Source organism: Corvus kubaryi, unplaced genomic scaffold (assembly GCF_017639235.1).
Source record: "Corvus kubaryi isolate FWS band 111438036 unplaced genomic scaffold, C.kubaryi_AGA036_p1.0 37284, whole genome shotgun sequence".
NCBI lineage: Eukaryota > Metazoa > Chordata > Aves > Passeriformes > Corvidae > Corvus > Corvus kubaryi.
In genome coordinates, this window is record NW_024581088.1 from 383,741 (window position 1) to 397,109 (window position 13,369).

The following is a 13,369-nucleotide window of genomic DNA, read 5'->3' on the forward strand; positions in this document are numbered from 1 at the left end:
TTTGCAATTTTTGAGCCTTAGGGAGGTGACTGTGGGGCTGTGCCCCTGGTTCACCCTGACTGCTGGCTCCAGGGGCTGGGACATACCCAACCCAGCCCCTTGAGCATCCCTCAAACCCCAAAAGTCTGGGAGGACCAGACAAAGTGTCTCTCCTGGGACTGCATCCTCTGCCCACCTCCCGCAGATCGTTGGTGAGTGCCCCAGGAAGAACAAGGAGGACCAGGCTGAAAATTCAGAGCTCTGCTGTGATGGAAACTAAAAGAGGGTAGAGTTAGAATAGATATGAGGAAGAAATCCTTCCCTGGGAGGGTGGTGAGGCCCTGGCACAGGGTGCCCAGAGCAGCTGTGGCTGCCCCTGGATCCCTGGAAGTGTCCAAGGCCAGGCTGGACATTGGGGCTTGGAGCAGCTGCGACAGCAGAATGTGTCCCTGCCCATGGCAGGGGGTGAATAAAGTGGTCTTTAAGGTCCCTTCCAACTTTTTGATTCTATGATTCTATGAAAACCAAACCCACTTTTAGTGAATCCAGTGGGCCTTGCCTGCCCATTATAATCGAGGAAAAATAAAAATACATAAGATACAAATAGTTTTCATTTTCATTGGTGCTCCTGGTGTGCAGATTTCTAGGCTTTTTGGGATGGGGTGGGTGGAGGTCCCCCCAGGGAGCGTGGGATGTCTGGCTGATCCCCACAGGTTAGAACCACAACCTCCCCTGAGAGCAGGGATAACCTTTAAACTTGTGTCAGGGCCATTGCCACAGCTGGAGGACTTCCCCAATCATGGAATCATGGAATCATTTAGGCTGGAAAAGCCCTCTGAGATCATCGAGTCCAACCATCCTCCAGGTATTACCAGGGCCACCACTTACCCAGGTCCCCAAGTGCCACATCCACACATCTGTTAAACCCCTCCAGGGGTGGGGACTGATGGCCCCCAGACTCCCTTGCCCAGCGCTGGCCCCTCTCTGCAGGGTCCTGGCAGGGCTGTGTCACTGCGGGGAGCTCGGAGCCCCACGGGAGGTGCGAGCCCCGGTCCCACAGCGGGGTGTGAGCTCTGCAGCTGCCAGTGAACAGCCATGGTCATGCACTGGTGTTTACTGGCCTCATGATGTATTCAAAACTGTAAAACCACTTCCCATGTGTGCGGCTGGTTGGAGGTTGGGGTGTTCGGCAGCGTTTCTCTGAAGTGCAGGTCCTGTCCCACGTGATGTGGAGGGTTTTGCCACCCAGATGGGTTTGTGCCCTTCAAAGGGGATATTGTCTGGCTGCCCCAGCTAGCACGGGCTGTGCCTGGCACCCGCATCCCCTGGGGGAGAGGGGAGGGCTCGGAGAGCTTTGGCACTGCTCACTGATATGCCACAGCTCCACAGCCTCTCCTCCATCACTTCATGGCCCTGCAGCCTCCCCCTGTGGGCTCTTGCACCCTTCCACTGCCCCACGGCCTCTCCTGCATCTCCCCACAGCCTCCACAGCCACAGCATCCCCTGCCCTCCCCAGCCCCAGGGTTCCTGCATCCCTTGGGGACCATGCAGGAATGCGCAGCCACATGCTGGGACTTGCTGGGCTCGGTTTGTGAGTGGGAGTAGAGGGAGCTGGGCTCGATCAGGGGTCACCTGAGGGACAGTGCTGTGCTGTGACCCCCAGAGCACCTCACCTCTGCCCCAGGTGAAGCCACCAGCATCTCCCAAATGGATCATCCCGCTCCCCAGAGCCTGCATCCACTTGTGGACTTACAGAAGGAGGAGAAAAGGCTACAGGAAGTAACGGGGATAATAATACTCCTTTCTGTGCTCCAAGGTCCTTCAGTGCCAGGGCTGGGATAGTGCAGCCCCCACGGGTGAGCTGTGCCCCTGGGGGGGGCTGACAAAGTCCCCCACAATCCTGGGGAGAACCCTCACCATCACCCATGGGCAAAGTACCCCCATGCCCCTGCCCTGGGTTCTTGGCTTTGTGACCTGTGGCTATAGGCGAGGGCACGATTTCAGGGGAGCTTGAAGGAGTTTGAAAGCTTCTGGGCTAATCCTTGTCACTGTTTATATCCCATGGGATGCAGGCTCAGCACCCCCATAACATCCTTCCCTACACTCTTCTCCTTTGAATAATTTTAGCTTTCTATTTCTATCCTGCCTGCACCAAAACAAACCTCATACCCCAGTCGGGTGAGGCTAAAGTGGTAAAGAATGGCTTGTTTCCAGGAATAATAAAGGAACCTTGAGAGGCGTCAGCTCATAAGCACTTAAACTACAGGAACTGCAGTAGCAGAGGGCTCTGGGATTTGCCAGAGAAGCGAAAACCAGTGGCCAGAAGCAGAAAACCGAAACCAGAAAACCGCCCCGGAGGTCGGCAAGGGCGACTCACTCGGCATCATCCTGGCAGGAGCTCCAGGGCTGGCAGCCGGTGACTCAAAGCTGGAGCCCTGGGGGCGGGGGGGTGTCTGTGATGGGGAGGAGGTGCCGCCCCTTTCCAGCAGGCTTCCCAGCATTCTGGGGGAAACAACAACCCCGCTGACAAAGCAGCTCTGTGGGCATCCACTGGTGACACAACCGAGGGGCTGCAGCTGCAGGAGCTCTTTGCAGCACCTCCTCCTCCTCCGCCTCCTCCTCCTTCTTCAGCTCCTCACATTCAGTTATGCTTTCTTTCCTCACACTGACCATCTCAGAGTTTCCAGGTCAAAGACAGAGCTGCAGGTCCCATCACAGCCACCACACCTCCCCACATCCCCCTGTGCCCCGTGCACATAATCAGCCTCATGGTTTGTGCCTTGCAGGCAGCAGCTGGTGAGCAGAAGGTGCGAAGTTCCCATGAGCAAAGCTGTCACTGGCTGGTGCCAGCCGCAGGGTGCCTTTCTGCAGCCTCTGTCACCGCTCCACGCAGCGCTGGCGTTTGTCACTTCCCCGAGCACGCACTCACATGTGAGTTGCAAGAACAGAGGAACATAAAACCCCCACTGTTGGTTTCTGAATGAATTATTTCCGTGGCAAAAAGCCACAATTTGGTTTTTTTCAGCAGCAATTCAGCCAAAAGCTGGAGCTGCTTCTTGTTCTGTGCTGAGCTGATCAGACTTACCAAGGGAACAAAGAGCTGATCCTGCCAGAGCTTGCTTCTGGCAAAAACCACCACCTTCTCTGATATCCATTAAGGACTTACAGAGCATTTGTCCCCTCTAAAAGCACACCCTTGGCCACTCCAGTGAGGTCGCTGCCCAGATGAGGATGAGTCACGGCCGGCAGCATCAGGAATGTAATGCAGGACAAGACCATGAGGGAAAGGAGGAATGCAAAACAAATCCTCCCCATGGGATAAGCATGGGAAGGAACAGACCATCACCAGTCTCAGGAACCTCCAACCTTCTTCTTTCAGTCCCGGCCAGGGACAAGCCAGCTGGTGAAGGACAGTACCTCCATTGCTCTCATGTGCAGATCCAGGATAGCCAAGCAGGGGGTTTAGACTCCCGGGAGAGAAAATCCAGGCTCAGGAATACAACCAGAGGCCTGAGCATCCTCTCTGCAGTGGTGGGGTCTTTGACCGTGTGCCCAGAATGTGACAGGACATCAGGAAGCCTAGGTCATCCCTCTCCCTTCTCCCCAAGGAGCTGCCCTGAGTTGTTGGCCTGCTGAGACTTGCAAGTCTCTCCCATGTCAGGCAGGTTGTCCGCCACTTTCTTCTCACCTCTTTAGCCAGAAAATCCATCTTCTACCCAAGCCATCTTTTGGAGGGAGTGGCTGAGGCTGGAAAAATGTCTCAGGTGTGGCAAACCCCTTTTGCCAGTGAACTCCCTGCTCCCAGGTGGGATCCTGCCCTTTGGGATGCCTGTGACTGCTAAGGGCAAACTGATGAAGGGTGGGTTAGTTAAACAGCAGTGAGAGAGGCAAGAATGGGCTGGATACTGTGCTTGGAGGGTTGTGATCTATGGCACAAAGTCCATCTGGATGCCAAGGCAACAGCGGGGAAACCCAGGGATCGATACTTAATATCTTCATGTCCTGGCTGATGGGACAAAGGGCGCCCTTAGCGAGCTGGCAGGTGACACAAAGCTGGGAGGAGGGGTTGTCACACCCTTCCCCTCTACTCAGCACTTTTGAGGCTGTTCCTGGAGTGCTGGGTCCAGTTCCGGGCTCCCCAGGGTTAGAGACCTATGGACATGCTGGAGGGAGTCCAGCAAAGGGCCACAGAGATGATGAAGAGACAGGAGCATCTCTCCAGGGAGGAGATGCTGGTACAGTTCAGGCTGGAGAAGGCTCAGGGGATTCTTACGAACGTGTGTGGAGCAAAGCAGATGCAGCCCAACTCTCCTCAGTGGTAGCCACTGACAGGACAAGAGGCAATGAGAAATTCTATTTAAACACCAGATAAAACTTTACTGCACTCTGAAACAGGCTGTCCAGAGAGGCTGTGGGGTCTCACAGCCCACCTGGAGATGGTCCTGGGCAGCCTCCCCACAGACTGGGCTGGATGAATTCAAGCCTCAGCTCCTCACCAGCCCTGTGGGTGTGGGGAGGGCAGGCAGAGTGTTTGGGGTGGCACAGAGCCCTCAGTGCAGCCACCCCTGAGCTCTGGGGCAGCAGCTCAGTAGTCTCTGGCAAACACCCAGCACACACGGCACGAGAGCACTTCTGTGCTGCCTGGTGGGGTTTTTTCCAGAGCTGCATAATCTTACACAAACATTGTCTTTCCCTAAACAGCTTCACTGGGAAACTCCCCCTGGAGTCCAGAGGGACCGTTCTCCTCTTTGTGTCCAGGCCACTTGGCATATTTTAGTTTCCTTTTGTTTTGAATAAAGCAAAAATGAGTGCTGAGTCACTTGGCATTGTGAACCATATTCCATTCTGCCTTACTTTTTTCTGTTCCATCTAATTCCTTTCAGCTATTTTCACTTCCATGTCATCCTTTTTCATCATTTTGGAATTTCCATTTCGGCTTCTCCCAGCTGCCTCCAGGACTCTTTTTTAAAAGGGAGCTGAATCCAGCTGCTGCACACTGAGCTGCATCTTCCGGAGCTTCTGGTCCTGCTCCGACAGCCCTCGCCTGACGGAAAGATGAAGGTCTCTGCAGCTGGATTGGCTCTTCTCCTCATTTCAGCCTCCTTCTCCCAGACTTTCTCTGGTCCAGGTGAGTCCTGCTTTTTCATTTGTGAAGGGAGAACAGATCTGGGCCTTCAGTGTTATTTCCCCATTGAGCTCCCATGGAGATAACCGGGAATTTATCAGCATTTGTGCCACTCTCCACTCTGCCCAGAGATCAGCTGCATGTAGGAACCCTGGAATTAGAAAATCATCCATCCATCCATCCATCCATCCATCCATCCATCCATCTGTCCATCCATCCACCCTGGGCTCAGAGCACTTATTCCTGGTTAGAGTTGAAGGATTTCAGCCTCTGCCCTGGGGCTGGAGGAGTTGGGGAAGTGAAGCTCTGATCAATGGCAGGTTGAGAATCTCCCACAGTACCTTGATACTGCTCGTGGCATTGGACCAGATGATCCCCCCATGTCCATTTCAACCTTAATTATTCTCTAATTCCTCACTACCTTCCCTGACAGCACAGCTCCCACTGCTCACATTGTCTTCCTTTGCCTCTTCTAGCTGGATCTGACCTCCCAATCTGCTGTGTCAAATATACACAGCACAAGCTCCCATGGAAGCGCATCCAGCGTCATTATATCACCAGCAGCAGTTGTCCCCTGACAGCTGTCGTGTGAGTGCCAGCACGGGGGACAGGGTGGGGACAGCCGCTGGGGGGGGATGGGGGGCTGACCAGCTCTGCACAGCAAGGGGGGCTGCAGGAACACAGCAGGGAGAGGGGAATACCAAGGAGAAAAGGCTCACACAGGGATTGCTGGGGATACCCAGGGGTGCTCTTGCAGGAGTGGAGGAGGCAGTGTGGGACAAGGGATGGGAGTGGGGAGCGTAGGGGTAAACCTCTTGTGATGCTCAAAGCTGGGACCCAGGCTCTCCCGGGAAGCAGGTGTGAGCAGAGATCTAACATGTCCCATCCCTGTTCCACAGGTTTGTCACAAAGGAAGGCCACCAGGTCTGTGCCAATCCCAAAAACACCTGGGTCCAAAGACACCTGCAAATCTTGGAGCAGAACTGAGCCAAGCAGGAGAGCATGTGCAGCTGCTATCATGGACAAGTCATGTTATCCTGAGCTCCAGCCATGGAGCAGGACCCTGGGACAACAGGAGCTGCAGGAGCATCTGCAGGTGTCCCCAAGGGAGTGCTGGAAGGACACCTTGTGTTCGGAGCTGCTGCTTATCCTTGGCTTGCACGGACCAGGCCGCAGCCTCATCCCTCTGCCCCGACCCCAGGCCCATGGGACTGCGCCTCGGCTGCTGTATTATTTGAAGTAATTTAAGAAATTATCATATGGGGCAATCAGTCCTTTTTTCCCTGTGGATAATGGTATTATTTATAGGGGGGTGACAGGGAGGGTTATTTATAGGAGGGTGACCCAGTGTGGGATGACAGGGGACCCTGGTTTATACACATGAACTCATGATTCTGGAGAATAAAGAATTTGGAGAAAACCTTTGCTTTTTCCCTCTTATGTGCCTCCGTGTGGTGTTCACCAGCTCACACACAGAACATCCCTCTGAGCCATCTGAGCCTCTGTAGGACACATGAAGATGGAAAATGGTTTGAGGCAAACCCATAAAGTTTCCACTCTGCAGACTCAGGAACATCCTCCAAAACCTCATTCCCCCACTGCACACACCCCCACTCCCCACATCCTCTACAGAATTAGATGTGTTCGTATCCACATGTGGGACTTTTACACACATGAATCTGCTCTCCACACTCCCCAGGCACATCCCACACACTTGCTGCTCCCAGCCCCACACACCCCACCTCAGACTGGTCCATGGGTGTGCAGTAAGTCATGCTGAGACCAGCAGTGCTGCTTGGAGAGGGACAGGGGACCCATCTTTCATTCTGACCATCCCAATGGGGTTTGTTCCTCACTTTCCCACCTGTAAAACAAAGAGGAAGGTCCAGCTCTTGCTGCAGGGGTAAAACAAGCAGCAGAAAACCTGCTGCAGTTGTTCTCAGGATGCAGCTTTCCATGGGAACACGAATGGGAAGGAGCAGGTCCCAAGGGTAAAAGCACAGTGCTGGGCACAGCTTGTCCATGGAGGTCATACTCAGGGCTCCTTGACATCTGCACTCTGGGAAGAAATCCCAGAAGGATTTTGGTTGTAAAGGACTTAGAGCCCATCTCATTCCATCCCTGCCATGGGCAGGGACACCTTCTGCTGGACCAGTGTGCTCTAAGTCCCATCCAACCTGGCCTGGAACACTTGCAGGGCTGGGGCAGCCACAGCTTCTCTGGGCACCCTGTGCCAGGGCCTCCCCACCCTCACAGAGAAGAATTTCTTCCCAATGTCCATTCTAAATTGACCTTCTTCAGTGTAATACCATTCCCCTTTGTCCTACAGCAACAGGCCCTGCTAAAAGTTTTGTCATCATTTTTCTTACAGACCACCTTCAAGTGCCCTCACAGCATAGTCCAGAGCTGTCCTGGCCTTGCCCACATCCCATTCTTCTTTCTAAAGCAAAAAAGCGCTTTCTCTTAGTGTTTATTTTTTTCCTGCTGCAGCTATAGGTCAGATTTGGCAACTCTTGAGGCTGGGAAGGCACCTCTGTGTTGTCTTGTGATTTCTCTCTAGTCTTGTGTTTTCTAGGCAGGAAAGCTGGCTGGAGGCAAGAGGGTCATGGACATCCAAGGAGCAGCATCCCAGCAAAGGGCAGCCCAGCCCAGCATCATTCTGTGTTCCAGGAAATGGTGCTGGTGCTGGGGAAATATGTGGAGAGATGAAAGTCTGCAGGGGGTGTATCCTGAGTGGGGCTACCTCACTGCATTGTGAAACCCTGGAGCACAGTGGCCAGTGGATGGACAGGAGTGGGTGAAGAGCCCGGGAACGGGGTGCTGGGTGTCTCCCATACCCGTGAGGACATCCCAACCCCGCTTTTGGTGCTGCAAAGGAACTGCAGGAGCCCCAAATTGTCCCTGGTCTGGGACCCTGAGTGCTGAGAGGGGATGGAGGATGGATGTTTTGGAGAAAGGGAAGTTGAGGGGAGTACTGGGGTTTATCCCATGCCCGGGATTCAGGGACAGGCTGGAGAGGCTGGATCATCCAGTGCTGCAGCTGCCTCCCCTCCAGGCAGTCCCTGGCTGTGTGCCCAGGCACTTGTGGGAATTTCCCTCTCAAGCCTTTCTGGTTTCGGTTTCCAGTTGCTGAACTTAGGGAATGTTTCCTTCACTGCCTGCAGTGGCAGAAAGCATCAGGAGATCAGAAGACCTTCATGGTTCCATGGGCAAAACACTGGATAGCCTGCTTTTCTCTGGCCTTTTTGAGAGCATGAACCCTGTGGCTGTTCCCTCTGTCCCAGCTTCACTTGAAGAGGCCCTGGGAAGAGAGAGGAGCCATGGCTACCCTCAGTCCCAATGTCCACATTGTCTCCCTGCTGGTCCCTGCTCCAATCCCATCATGAACATCCTGGCACAGCTTCTCACTGCCACTCCTGGAGAACTGATGGTTTGAACTTGGCCTCACACCTCAGCCACTTCAATTTCTCTCTTTTCAATCTGCACTGGCCACTTCATCCAAGAATCCTTTCTCCTAAACCCACCCATTTACACGTCCCATCACTGGTGCTACCCCGTGGAAAGTGGGGGCTGGATGGATCAGTGCTAAGCACAAACATGGTCTGTGTGATGGGAACTTGAAGGTCTCTCTGCTTGAGCCTTGTTCCTCTCCTTGTTGCTGCTTTTCTTTCTCAATCCTGCTCTGCTCCAGGTGAGTCCACCCACCCAGAACCAGAGAATCACTAAGGTTGGAAAAGACCTCTAGGATGGTTGCCCCAGCCACTACCCCAGCTCTGCCAGGGCCACCACTGACCGACATCCCTAAGTGCCACTTAAACGCCTTCAGGGATGGGGAAGGTGATGCCCTGGGCAGAGGTGATGATGAGCAAGGGGAGGTCAGGAGACAACATGAACATCTGCAGACCACCGTGGCACCAACGGGGCTTGGGGGTGTTTTACAGGATTTTATCTCACACTGGTTTTCTTGGCCCTGATTATTGGAGGTCATTTGTTGCTGGACATGAGGGGGGCCTGAAGAAATTGCTCCCGTGGTGATGGAGTGGAAAATGCTGGAAAATGTCCTTGGAAGTGAAGACTTGACCTGCCAAGCTGCCAGGTGGGGATACTCTTGTCCAAGGGGTGATACAAAAGCTTCTGAACTTTTGCTTCAGCCGGCTCTGATGGATACAGCCCGAATTGTTCCCATCCCCTGTAGAGCTTCAGCACAGGGAGGTGGGACCAGCAGTTTCGTTTTCTACCCACAAAGCAATCAGCCAGTTTTAAATGTCAACCGCAGGCTGATAAAGTGCTTTTGTTGGTTTTACTTTGTGCTTTATTAAACAAAATTCTTGTTTCCTTCCCCAGGAAGATTCAGAACAGCAGTGAATTGGTGCCTGTCTTGCAATGAACACTAACTGAGCATCCCAAGGGCTAAGCCTGTCTCAGGCTGCATTCCCAGAGCAGTCTGTGCCAGTGATGTGGTCCCAGCCACCCCCCTTCCATCTCACCATAGGGACACCCCTGAATCCCCACCCTAAGATTTCCAGGCATTCCTTTGCCAGATCTGCAGTGGCAAAGCCCCACCAGCTCCCAGCCTATGATATGATGGGGGGAAAGGGCTGGGAGGAAGTTCTGGCCCTGCATCAGCATGGGGGCTGGGAGGTGCTAGCAGGTGCTGAGGCTGCTGCTGCTGAGGTGCTGGGATCAGGGAGGCCAAGCAGAAGGAAAGGCTTTCAGAGCTAAGGAGGCTGGGGCATTTCCAGCTGAGAAGTTGGGGTTTTTCCCCTATGTCTCCCAAAATAGTTGTAGTGGGGTCCCTATTTTCCAAACAGGAGGGAAACGACACAGATGACACAGAGGGAAAACAACTTTATTCTTTGGCACCAGCACAAAACAGTGGTTTGAGAATAAGCCCGAACACTGCGGTTCCACAACGAGCATCCTGTAAGAAACCAGGGTACCACTTCCTTCTCTAGGTGCAGATGTTACCCACAGCATCTACTGCACCGCTACAAAATTTAGCAGGCAAAACTCAGCCTGGGCTTACAGGACAGCACTCAGACCTAATTCCAACCTAGCTCTGGGATGAAATCCCCCTCCCATTCTAGCAGTGGAGGCACAAGGTGGAGCTCAGTTTAGCCACATCACACAGAAGGGCCTAAGATGGGTCTGCAAGGCCAGGAGGTCTTCAGCCTCACGGCTGCCCTAAGTGTGGCTGAATTATTGCATATAAATGACACCTTTGGAACGGACTTCAGGGGTCCCAAGGTGGCTCAGCAGGTCCTGGTGCGTGGCAGTAGCATTTCTAGGTCTGTGCCAAGCTCTGACGGATGGTCTGACAGGACTTCTCAGCTTCCAGTGCTCACTGCAGCTCCAGGCTGTTCACATATTCCTTCACCCACCTGGCATCAGGGTCAGCACAGACCTCCCGCTTCTTCCTGGTCACAAACCTGGCAAGTCAGAGGTTCAGGGGTTACAGTCCTGAAGGGGAAAAGGGACATGAGGGACTTGGGTCATGTCATTGGATCATCTCCCACAAACCCGCAAGCATCCGGGAGCTGCAGAGCCTGCTAAAACCCAGGGGGAGATCAGGGTCCCTTGGGAGAACCTGCCACGCTCAGATATTCATCTCCTTGTCCAATGCAGAGATGAGCCTGGATGCAGCGTGGAATGTTGTGTGGATTGGGCTCATCAGCTCTGGAAGGTCCTGCTGGCTCCTGACCTTCTTCCCATGCCTTATTCCCAGCACCGGGACAGTCCAAGGAGACCAAGGACCACTTATTTCTCAGCTGAGGAGGGTGAGGGCTCACACGCTGCACAGGGACCTGGGTGGCTGCTCCCTTCCCCCGGGGATGATAGCTCACAGCACCCTGTTGAATGTGAAGCCAGGAGCCCTAAGGCTGGCAAAGCCTCCCCTCACAGCCCAAAGCCGGTACTTACACAACTGCTGGCTGGGAGCACTTGCTGCTGGTGTAGAAATACTCCTGCACATGACTCTGGGGCAGCTTTCGTGAGGTGTAGCTGAAGCAGCACGGAGTCGTGTCAGATCCCACTGGAAGAGATCAGGAGATCCAGCCTGAGATCATCACTCAATAACTTGCACATTCCTGGCTGAGAGCACAGGCAATCACCCCTTAATCAGCTGGAAAGCCCCTTCTCCTCCTGTTTTCCCTGAAAATCAGCAAGAAATTGCTGTGAACACTAAAGCTTGATAAACAACATTGCTAGGATTGCTTGTTAAAAGTTTTACACTCACATCCCAGGGTAAAAATCCCTTTGGTTACCCTGGGTCCACTCCTAAAGGCCAGAAACAAAATCAGGGGAAAGGAAACCTGAAAACCTTGATACCAGTAAAATTCATCCCTAAGATGAAAGGATGTTAGAAAGAAAGACCAGTCCAAATAAATCAGGAGAAGTCATTCAAGCAGGTTTCCAACCTTTGCGCTGACTTTTGCCAGTTCTGCTCCAAATTACAGGCAGTCAGAGCAAAAGTCCACCCCAGGAGAGCAGAGGGATGCTATACTCACATGGAGCAGGAAAGGCCTGAGAAAAGAGGGCAGCAACCAGGATGACAGAGAGGCAGAGTGTGGAGGTGTTCATCCTGGACAGGGATAAGCTGCAAGAGCAGAAGCAAGACCAGAGCAGGTTCCTCCTGTGCCTTTTGCGAGGTGCTGGCTCAGTCCTTGCTTTTTATAGGGACAGGGGCCAGTCAGTCAGATTAGAAGGCAAGTGTGGAATTTCCAAAAAATAATAGAGCTGATGTCATGGCACCTTTGCCTCACAAATACTGGAAAAAAAAGAGGAAACAGCTGGTTGAGGAAGCAACAGAATAGTGTTTGTGTGAAGGGAGGTAAGCGTGAGCAAATCAGCCCCCACTGACCAAGACAGGATACGAAACCACCCTTGAGCAGCAGCTTCACATTTGCATCATCCGAAACAACTCTGCTTACCAAACTCACCTCAGCATCCTCCCCAAAGCACCAGGAGGACCCAGCTCGGTCTCCTCTTCAAGGAACCCATTTTGGGGGTCAGGGGTGCTCAGACCCTCAAATGGAAGGTGCATGTCCAGCCGTGGGGTCCCTTCTCCAGTCGTGGGTCTGGGAAATGTCCAGGGTGGATACAGGGGGTCAGTGAGGGCAGGCAGCAGGAACACTCAGTCTGCAGGCTGCCTGTAGATCCAGGCTGGCAGCCTTGGCACCGTCAAGCACAAAATTCTCAGTGCTGTGCTTCCTGTGTGGGGCTTGTGCCCCCAAACCCCTCCCAACACCCCCCAGTAATGGCAGGGCTTGACTGGGAATCCTGCTTGGATGGGCTGACTCTACAAAGAGCATCTTCTCCAAGTGCCAGGGGGTTTGGTACAAGGTGGGATGCAGAGGGCAGAGCAGGAGGTTCCCCAGCCCAGGGAGTGGAGAGGGACCAAGAGACCCCAGTCCCTGGTGCTTGCCCACAGTCAGGGGATCATGGTATGGTCTGCCCAGAGGCCTTGGCACTGCCCTTGCCATGGCACGATGGGTTCTCCAGGATGTCCCAGGGAGCATTCCCCCTTTTTCCACCTCTCTCTTCTTTGTGACAGGGCCCCATTTTGCCAGCTCGCAGCCTGTGGTTCCTCTGGGTGTTTTCCAGCCCAGCTGCTGATCACGAGGCACCACAAGCTCATGTTCCTGGGATTTCCTCACTGACCCTCGGCCCCAGTGTTGCAGCAGGGCTGCAGACAAGGGCTGTTCTGCTGCCCCTTTTCTTCTCCCCCACTGATCTCATGGGTCTGTGGGGCACTCAGAGCCTCCCCAGTGTCCCTTCACCATGATGTCCCCATGGGTGGGCACCAGTGCTGCAGGAGGGTCTCCAGGGCTGTGCCAGGGACCCTGCTGGGGTGGGCAGGAGCCCATGGCTTTTCCAACTCATCCTCCCAGGAGCAATCCAGGTGGTGTCCTGAGGACCCTGAGGACTCTCCATGAGCAGGAGCTGGAGCTGAACCGAGTGCCTGACATCATGGGGTTGTCACAGACACATGGTGGTGGCATTTTGGGGCAGCACAGCAACGTGCTGCGGGTACTCAGGCTTTGCGAGGGACAAAACCTCAGCTGGAATTTGCCAAGGGACTTCCCCCTGTCAGAGGTGGGGAGCTGGATTATTTATTGCTACTGCCATGTTGCATTCAAGAATTGTGATTAGACTGTTGGTCTGGCTAATTGATGTGTGGGGGCACTGCTGATGCCCCAGACCCACGCAGGTGCAAAGGAAGGCAGTGGGTCTCACCTTCACCTCCTCAGCACAACAATAATTGCA

At 53.8% G+C, this 13,369-nt stretch overlaps 2 protein-coding genes across 2 annotated transcripts; one reads left to right on the forward strand and one right to left on the reverse strand.

The window, feature by feature from the left end:
• The first annotated feature begins 4,771 nt into the window (after positions 1–4,771).
• LOC121663509 (C-C motif chemokine 4 homolog) lies at positions 4,772–6,498 on the forward strand. The gene is made up of 3 exons (XM_042025836.1): positions 4,772–5,107; positions 5,581–5,692; positions 6,004–6,498. Exons 1-3 carry the CDS (start codon positions 5,035–5,037, stop codon positions 6,089–6,091), a joined length of 273 nt encoding a protein of 90 aa, XP_041881770.1. The 5' UTR covers positions 4,772–5,034; the 3' UTR covers positions 6,092–6,498.
• Positions 6,499–9,934: 3,436 nt separating this feature from the next.
• Positions 9,935–11,920, reverse strand: LOC121663507 (C-C motif chemokine 5-like). The gene is made up of 3 exons (XM_042025833.1): positions 11,611–11,920; positions 11,024–11,135; positions 9,935–10,533 (listed from the first exon to the last, which is right to left on the reverse strand). The coding sequence occupies exons 1-3, from the start codon at positions 11,681–11,683 to the stop codon at positions 10,446–10,448; spliced, it is 273 nt and encodes a 90-aa protein (XP_041881767.1). The 5' UTR covers positions 11,684–11,920; the 3' UTR covers positions 9,935–10,445.
• Between the last annotated feature and the right edge of the window lie 1,449 nt (positions 11,921–13,369).